Source organism: Orycteropus afer, unplaced genomic scaffold (assembly GCF_000298275.1).
Source record: "Orycteropus afer afer isolate SDZICR_OR568_19922 unplaced genomic scaffold, OryAfe1.0 scaffold00033, whole genome shotgun sequence".
Lineage (NCBI taxonomy): Eukaryota > Metazoa > Chordata > Mammalia > Tubulidentata > Orycteropodidae > Orycteropus > Orycteropus afer.
Window position 1 is genome coordinate 2,634,843 of NW_006921620.1, and position 9,759 is coordinate 2,644,601.

A 9,759-nucleotide genomic window follows, 5' to 3' on the forward strand; every position below is an offset into this window, starting at 1 on the left:
TTCCGGCCTGCTGCTTTGGGCTTCCCTGAGTTGTCTTTCCTCACCTGTATCCCTGGGGCTGACTGCTCTTCTGTCCAGGTTCTTGTCTTTTAATCCCCTTTTTCCTGCTCTTCTGGTCTGCTTCTTTGGGCATCCCTGAGTTGTCTCTCCTCACCTTTAACCCTGGGTAGTAGGTAGCATGCCTAATATCATCCCTCTCACCACCCTGTTTCCAACACAGAGCTCTCGTATTATTTGGGGGTAGGAATCATTTTTATCTTTGGGGCATTGAATCAATGCTGATATTCTAATTTCCTTGAAATACAAGGATAAATAAGACACAGATTCTATTCTTACAGTACTCAGTCTAGAAGGAGAGAGAAATATGTAAATGAGATATTCTAAGTCAGTTTGATGAATGTGACAGTGGAGGTATGTGTAGGATGCTGGTTAAGAACCCGGGTTTTTAGTTAATCTGCTGGACTTAATTTCCACTGAATCACTAGTTGTTTGACATTTGGCAAGTTACTTACTTTCAGTTTTTTCATTTATAAATGTTACGAATAATAGTATCTACTTCTTAGAGTTATGGTGACTTAATGGACTAATGGCATTCAAAATGCTTATTAGCACCACAATTGGCTCATAATAAGTACTCAATAACCAAAAAAAAACCCATTGCCATTGAGTCAATTCCTACTTACAGCAACTCTACAGGACAGTGTAGAACTGCCCCATAGGGATTCCAAAGCTGTAAATCTTTACAGAAGCAGACTGCCTCATCTTTCTTTTTTGAAGGTATAAATGATAGGATATAATGAGGGAGAAGATTAACATAACCCCAGATTCTGAGTAGATGAATAATGTCTGTTTGACTTTGAGGAGGCCCAATAAATAATATCTTTCCTTCCTATTCAGAATAACACATAAATAGTTGTTAAAGCATAGCATTTGCTTTAATGTGAGAGTCAAAGTTGTCATTCTTACTGTATCCCAAGATACCCTACCTAAGAGAAAGTTTGATTCTTCACAGCAGATGTGCTCCCCCATGACAGCTTCCCAGTGATTTAGCAGAGAAGGAAGGGAATGGAAATCAAATTTCCTCTCATCTCAAGTTCCAATGCTTCTTGTACACCAACCAGTTAATTCACTCCTTTTTACATGGAGGCAAGATGCAAGATGCAAGATATCCTGTAACAGTGCTATTAACAAGATACAATTAAAAGAGAGAGGACCAAATTTAGGGTATTGGGAGAGGTTGGAAAGGAGGGAGGTAATGAGATCAGATTTGAGATCAGTGGGACATAAAGATTATCACTTTATCCTACTTCTTAAGTCATAGCCTTACTTTTTTATCTGTATGAGGAGATTGGCCAGGCTAGAGCTACTGGATAAGAAACTGTACAGCTTAACAAGAATCTTTCTAGTAAACAGACTTACCCATCTGAGACATTAAACCAAGACCAGAGGCTGTTTGTCAAAAATGCTGAGGAGAGAATTTCTTAATGAGCCAGAGGATGGTCTATGACCTCTGAGGTCCCTTTTAACTCTAAATGTCTTTGATAGAAGATGTTCAATAAGTAATAAATAATTTGATAATATCCTTGTGGTAGTTCAGTTTGTGTGTCAACTTGGCTGGGCCTGGTTGAGTGGCTGGGCAGCTGAATGTAGTTATTCCCCATGGTGAGATTGGTAATTAACTCCATGGTGGACTCTACTGGAGCAGCTGAGTAGCTGCTTTAGGGATGTAGGCTACTTCTAGTATATAAGAAGCAAATTTGAGGAAGGTCTCCAGCTTTTTGGCATGCTTGAACTTTGCATATAGCCAAGTTGTTGTTCAGCAGCCTGCCACATTGCCCTGCCGATCTTGGGACTTTTTCTGGACTTGAACCAATGGCCTCCCATGTGGTTTGGTAATATTGGGACTGTGCCTTTTCACTTGTCAGCCTCAGCATCCAGCAGCGGTTTGAGTGAAGAAAAGCCTCTAGCTTCAGTTGGCCAGGAGAAGGAGGCAGAGGTGAAGCCCAAGGTTGAGGGGCTTTCACCCAGCCCCCAGAACCTGTCATTTTGACCTCGAACTTAAAGCCTCCAAACTGTAAGAGAATAAACTCCTGTTTGTTAAGGCCATCCCATTTGTATTTCTGTTACAGCAGCATTAGGTAACCAAAACAATCCTAATAACATTTTTTAACGTATTAAAATCCTTAGCTACAGTTATACATTCTTTTAAATTAATAGTACATTTGTAAAGGTGTTATGTGAAGAACTTGTACTTTAGAATGTGTGAGATTAGAGCTTTATCTTAGCTAAAAGTTTGTGGGGAGAATAGAATGTATCATGATATCAGTTAAACCTTAGTTATTTCTCAATTTTCTTTTTTTAATTTCAGTATAAACCAGGTAGAAATGAATGTTATGATGTATTTCATATATGGAGGAACTTTGGACTTTCCAGACAAAGCTAATGTTGGGTATGTATTACATTTAATAAATTTGAATATCACCGTGTTAATATTTCTTAGCTTCTGCTTTGTTGAACTATTTTGTAAAGTGTCAGTGAAGTAGAAGCTTCATTTTTATTATGTATTTTGCTATATCCTTTGTGTGTTTTGAGGAATATCTGGTAAACAATAAGCAAGTCATCTTACTTATTTAGAAGAAAAGATGATCTGGCAATTCACAGCAATAGTAAGATTATGAAAAGTCTTTTATTAGACTTAAAGTAGAACAAACTTATTTTTGTTTTGGAAAATAAATGATAAGTATTTATAAAAACCAAAACTTTACTCAAATTTTGAATGATTATTTTACTACTTTATATATTTTTTTAATTTTTGAATGTCGTCTTTAAACTGCAAAAGAAAATGGTTGGAGGGGCCTTAAATTGTATTGAGAAACACAGACATCCTAAAAACCAATCGTGATGTCATTCTTAAGTACTCTATAGTAAGTTACCATCAAAATTGCTGAAATCCTACTGTAGGGTGAAAGTCCACCTTGCTCTTCTTATTCAGTGTTTCAGATGTCCTCCCCTTTTCCTACTCTTCTAACATCAGACAAATAAAAGCTGTACTTTTCATTTTAAATATTCATTGGTTGCTTCAATCACAAACTGAATGAAAGTGTTTCTTGAGAGAAAGTACTATGAGTTATAGGGATTGTGTACTGAAGTTTCCCCCCTGGACACTTACATAGAATCTCGTCATGCTTCCTGAAGCTTGTAGATCACTGAAGTACCTGAAGTATGTGTAGATATTCAGAAATATTTGTCAAATGACAGAAGCAAAGCAAACTCTCTGAGTCATTAAATGCTATTCACAATCTCAGGGTCATTTGTAGCTATTTATAGAATGATATTCATCAATGAATTACCCTCTCCCCCAAACTTTGATATACAAATTTGTTGCAGAGAATTTTGAAACTTTCAGTCCTTTGGAAAGATAGTTCCTAAGACTGAGAATATAAGAAGTTGACTGAAACATCTCTAAATTTACCTTTTGTTAACTCTTTATTAACCAAATCATGTGACAGTGCTTTCAACCTTTTGTCATGTACTTTTTATAGTCAATAATGTACATCTATTTTGTAGGGCAAAAAAAGTTAGAATTAAAATAATTCAGTTTTTTTTTCTAAATAGACTATATGTTATTAAGAAACTACCATACATTATACCTTTATTTTTAAATTAGACGAATAACAATGTGTGTGTTTTTATTTTAGTCAGGTACTCAATATGGCTGATATGTATGGACTAGAAGGATTAAAAGAAGTAACAATCTATATTTTGAGAAGAGATTACTGTAATTTCTTTCAAAAGGTAATTATCTTTTACCCAGTGCTAACAGTTACATTATTTTAACTGCAATAGTAAATAAGACTTTAAATATTAAAAAATTAAGTCAGTGCAACTAATGGGAACTCCAATTGAGAAATAACTTATATGCTTGTAAAACACAGAAACCAATTCAAATCATTTTAAGTAAAATAAAATTGAGATAGGGCCTTATTAAAAAGATACGGAAGCATCCTATATAATTCAAAGGTAAAGTAGACAGTGGGGACTCAGGGTTTGGGGGTTACACAGTGCTTCATCAGTGCTTTTCCCTGAAAGTATCCTTTCTCCTTCTATTTCTTTTTATTCTCTTTATTTATTTTATTTTATTCTATTTATTCTATTTCTGGGACAGAGTATAGTTCTCTTCTACCTATCTCTCCAGGTGGAATATGCTTATGGAATACTATTTTTCATTTTAGTTTAAGCAAAGGTAAATTTATTGTCTACAAAAAGATCTCATACTATGAATTTCAGAGTCATTGTATATTATTCTTAGGTTATCTGCTGTTTTAATTTTACTCTAGGACTATAGACTGTTTTTGTTTTCTTATTCATGCTTTTCTACATTTTCTAACATTAACCTACATCACTTGGTTTATATCAATATTTCCCTCCTATTGGGACTTGTTGTTGTTGTTGTTAGGTGCTGTCGAGTCGTCTCTGACTCATAGCAACCCTATGTACATTTGAACAAAACATTGCCTGGTCCTGTGGATACTTGAGAAGCAATAATATGCATTATATGAATTCTACATAGGCTAATTTTTAATAGTTTAAATGACATTTAAATTTATGTGTTGGATAGGACTTTTCCTGTCTCCCTATAAGTTGCAGCTGACAAAAAAGAGACACTAAATTACGCTTGTGCTAAAGAACACGAACAACTGGTTTCAGCACAATTACTGCCCTACCCCCAAGGATTACTGCCAAACAATTAAACACCTTGGTTACCTTTAATAATTCACCTCAGCCTCTATTAGTAAGAGAAATAGAGCAGTTTGTGGTGTCTTCAACTCTGTGGAGAATGGAGAATTCTGATGAAAGAATCTCCCTTTTCCTCATTTGACTCCTCCAACCTTCTCAGCCAAATGAAAGTAAGGAAGGTAGATCCAAGTGAATCCTAAATAAAGATTAAAGATAAAAGGAGTATCTGCAGTGAGGAGAAAATGTCTTCTTATCTTCCAGATGGACTTTGTCCTTTCTATAAAACCAGCCTATCCTGCCACTTCCATCAAAAAAGAAAGTAGTATGAGATTTCTTGGGAGAGCTTGGAATCTGCCCTCAGAAGCCAGTGAACATGCTGATTTCTAGAGGAGGAAGCTTGCTGGTGAAGCAAGCACTAGACTGGTGATTCTTTACACATTGATATACTAATTCACTGCCATCAGTTGGATCTGACTCATAGCAACCCCTCCTTGTGTATACAAGATGGTATCACTATGGAATTAGATTTCCCACTCTTCCTTCTGAGGAGTAGCTGGTGGGTTTGAACCACCAGCCCTCTGGTTAGCAGTCAGATGCCTTAGGCACTACACCACCAGAGCTCCTAAATATTGTTATATAAGGAAAAAATAACAAGGGGTTCATCTCACACTCCAGTTACAAATGGACTACAGGTAAGGAGGAGGATCTTACTGGTTGTGTGGAGTATGAAGGTTGGAAGAAACTGATAGAAGGCCAGATGGCACTGTGCCCTACCTAGGGAGACATTGGAAACATGGACAGTAGAAGATTCCTTTTCCACAGAGAGGCCAGAAAGAAGCTTGATCTGCCCCAAAAGAGTCACACATGAGCAGAGACCACCAGCATCTGAATGAGAACAAGGCCAAGAACATCTCCCTACTACTGTTTTGGTCTCTGCTTAGCTATATATAAGGTGACCTCTGCCATTCATAGCCTTCCTCCAGAGGAGCGTTTTAATATTTCATTGGAAATTATTCATAAAGTTATACATCAGTTAGTAGATTTTGTATTGCATAGGGCTGTTTATTTATGAATTAAACTAATTTAGCTGAGTATTTTAACTCTTGTGCTTATTTTTTATAATTTTTCAGACTTCCGCTTTAGGTTGTCAAGTATGCTTATACCAGTAGCCTCTTCTCTTATACTAATTTGATACTCTGTCTGAAGTGGATCAGGAAATAAAATTTTTAACTTGGTAGAATTTTCATATAGCATATACTGTGGTAACCATTCCTGATTTTAGGATAACTTAAAGTACCTTTAATTATCTCAAAGGGAATAACTAAATTGTTAATATGCAAAGCAAAATAGGTATGTCCTATTTCTTAAATAAGTGCTAATACAACACTTTTAAGGGAAGGATATTATAATATCCATTAATAGCAATCTGTTTTTAAAAAAAGTTGAAAATCACTGATTTTAGAACTGTGCTGAAGGCATTTCTAAAAACATTTTTACTCCTCCCTCAAAGTACAGTAAGTACTTTAGAATTATACCTTTAGAGACTAGCTATACAACTTGGCTGATTACTTGTCTTTATTAAATGTATGAGCCCAAGTCATAACTAATAGATGTGTAAACAGAAAAGTTGAACTGCGATAAACTTAATTGGGTAACTAAATTAGGAACATAGTCCAAAAACTGAAAATACATAACATTGGCCATATATAAACACAAAGGCATTAACACTAAGAGCAGTGAGTTTCTCTCACTACTCATATCTATGTTTTATTTGTTTGTTTTAATTAATTATTTCCACATGCATGCTTTTAAAAAAATGGTATACTTAATTCTGATTCAATTCTCTATTTATCTGAGGTCAATGTAGAACCTCCCATTGTACATATATTTAAAAGTTATATACTTAGGAAGTAGGTTAGACCATATGGTTGTATCACAATATGATGTGCTGGAAATTATTATGCTTCTATTGGAATACATATGTATGTTTCAAACCAAAAGAAGGGATAATGAAAATTGTGTGCATACTGCAGCTAAAAGAGCTCAAATGATATTCTATAAAACTAAACATTGTCAGTGCTAGTTGATTTTTGAGGGAATAACACACTTTTGAATTAATTACGTTTATTTTACAGTTAAACCATATTTATAAAACAAATACTTTTAGCTTCTAAAAGCTGAAAAATAATAAATATATTTTCTATCAATTTTAGCCTATTCCCAGAAGGTTGGGGTCTATTCTAGAGTGCCTGGTTATTGCTCATTCAGTTGGTGTGGAAAGTCTTTTTGCTGACTGCATGAAGTAAGTGACCTGAAGTTATGCTGATAGTATTAATTTAGGGATTTTATTCTTTTGTTCTCCTAATTTTGTGGACAGTTTTAGACTTGCCCTAATTTCTTGGACCCAATGCAAGTATCTTAATTAATTAATTGCACCAACTGAAAAAAAAATAATCAGTTTTGATATTCAAGATGCTTAGGATCAATTTTATTTTAGCTGAATCATGATTGTTGTTGTTGTTGTTGGTAGGTGCCATTGAGTCAGCTCCAAACTCACAGCAGCTCAGTGCACAATAGAACGAAACACTGCCCAGTCCTCTACCATCCTCAGAATCTTTACTATGTTTGAGGTCATCATTGCAACCACTTCTCAGTCCATCTCATTGAGGGTCTTTTCCTTTTCTGCTCACCCTCTGCTTTACTAAACATGATATCCTTCTCCAGGGACTCGTCCCTTCTGGCAACATTGATCAAAATAGGTAAGGTGAAGTCTGGCCATTCTTCCTTCTAAGGAGCATTCCAGCTGTACATCTTCCAAGATGATTTGTTTGTTCTTCTGGCAGACCATGGTCTTTTCAGATTCCTTGCCAACATTCAAAGGCATCAAGTCTTCTTTGATCTTTCTTATTCATTGTCCAGCTTTCCCAGGCATTTGAGGTGATGGAAAAGACCATGGCTTGGGTTAGGCACACCTTAGTCTTCAAAGTGACAAAATCAGAGTCTTCTTTGTTCTTCAATACTTTAAAGAGATGTTTTGCAACAGATTTGCCCAGTGCAATATGATGTCTGATTTCTTTACTTCATGGTGTTGATTGTGGACCCAAGTAAAAAGAAATCCCTAACAACGTCAATTTTTTATCCATTTAACATGATGCTGCTTATTGGTCCAGTTGTGAGGGTGTTTCTTTTCTTTATGTTGAGGTGTAATCCATATTGAAGACTGAACTCTTTGATCTTCAACGGTAAGTGCTTCAAGTCCTCTTCACTTTCAGCATCCAAGTCTGTATCAGCAGCTTATCTCAGGTTCTTAATGAGTCTTCCTCCAATCCTGATGCCATGTTCTTTATATAGTCCAGCTTCACAAATTATTTGCTCAGCATACCAATTGAATAAGTATGGTGAAAGGATACAACTAGTGACACACACTCTTCTTGATTTTAATACATGCAGTATTCCCTGGTTCTGTCCAAAGCTCTTGGTTCTGTTCAAACTTCTTAGTCTATGTGCAGGTTCCTCATGAGCGTAATTAAATGTTCTGGAATTCCTACTCTTTGCAGCATTATCCATAGTTATAATCCACACAGTCAAATTCCTTTACATAGTCAATAAAACACAGGTGGACATCTTTCTGGTATTCTTTGCTTCCAGCCATGATCCATCTGACATCAGCAATGATATCGCTTGTTCCACATCCTCTTCTGAATCCAGCTTGAATTTCTGGAAGTTCCTTGTCAATATACTGCTGCAACTGTTTTTTTAATTATCTTCAGAAAAATTTTACTTGGGTGTGATATAAATGATATGGTTAGATAATTTCCACTTTCTGGATCACCTTTCTTTGAAATAGGCACAGTATAGATCTCTTCCAGTGAGTTGACGAGGTAGCTTTTTTCAAATTTCTTGGCATAAATGAGTGAGCACCTCCAGTACTGCATCCATTGTTGAAGCATCTCAATGGGTATTCCATTAATTCCCGGAGCCTTGTTATTCACCCGTTATTTCAGTGCAGCTTGGACTTCTTCCATCAGTACCATTGGTTCATGATAATATGCTGCCTCCTGAAATACTTGAACATCAACCAATTCATTTTGGTACAGTGACTCTCTATATTCTTTCCATCTTCTTTTCATGCTTCCTGCATTGTTCAATATTTTGTCCATAGAATCCTTCAGTATTGCAACTTGAGGCTTGAATTTTTTCTCCAGTTCTTTCAGCTTGAGAAGTGCTGAGCATTTTCTTCCTTTTTAGTTTGCTAATTCCAGGCCTTTGCACATTTCATTATGATACTTAATTTTGTCTTCTTGAGCCACCCTTTGAAATCTTCTGTTCAGCTCTTTTATTCCATCATTTCTTCCATTAGCTCTAGCTATTCTTTATTCAAGAGCAAGTTTCACCATCTCTTCTGACATCTATTTTGGTCTTTCCTTCCTTTCCTGTCTTTTTTTTTTTATTTTTTTAATTTTTATTGTGATCTGCATGAAAGTTTACATGCAAATTTGTTTTCCATACAGCAGTTTATATACATTTTGTCACATGACATTGACTGCAGTTCCCCACAGTATAACAGCTCTCTTCCCATTTCCTCCCCATAGTTACCTCTTCCCTATAACCTTCCTTCCCATACATTCTCGCTCCCTGTGCTGTCTCCCTGTGCAAACACTGCCCTTCTATTCTCCCATGAGTGATCGCTTAAATTAAATTGACCTATCTGATGTAAGTGTTCATCCCAAATGTCTGTCTTTTATTTGGCTGGAACCCACCATAGTGAGTTCAATTTCAGACCTGAAGGGTGGCTAGGCACCGTAGTTTCAAGGGTCTCACCAGGCTCTATCAAACCAGCAAACGTGGTCTTTTTTTTTTTTTTTTTAATGATTTTGAGTTTTATTCTCCCATTCTATCTAGGATCTCCTACATAGATTCCCCCCACAGTGGTTGACAGTGGTAGTCAGGCACCATCTAGTTCTTCTGGTCTCATGGTAATATAGGCTGAAGATTGCATGGTCTGCCAGTTCCTTGGACTAA

General features: G+C 36.1%; 1 protein-coding gene across 1 annotated transcript in view; it reads left to right on the forward strand.

Annotated features, from left to right (window-relative positions):
* The window catches only part of BTBD8 (BTB domain containing 8), a 172,512-nt gene that overhangs the window by 124,401 nt on the left and 38,352 nt on the right, over positions 1–9,759 (forward strand). Inside the window, exons 7-9 of the mRNA XM_042780309.1 lie at positions 2,369–2,449; positions 3,699–3,795; positions 6,951–7,039. Coding sequence (XP_042636243.1) covers positions 2,369–2,449; positions 3,699–3,795; positions 6,951–7,039 — 267 coding nt within the window. The remainder of the gene's footprint in view (positions 1–2,368; positions 2,450–3,698; positions 3,796–6,950; positions 7,040–9,759) is intronic.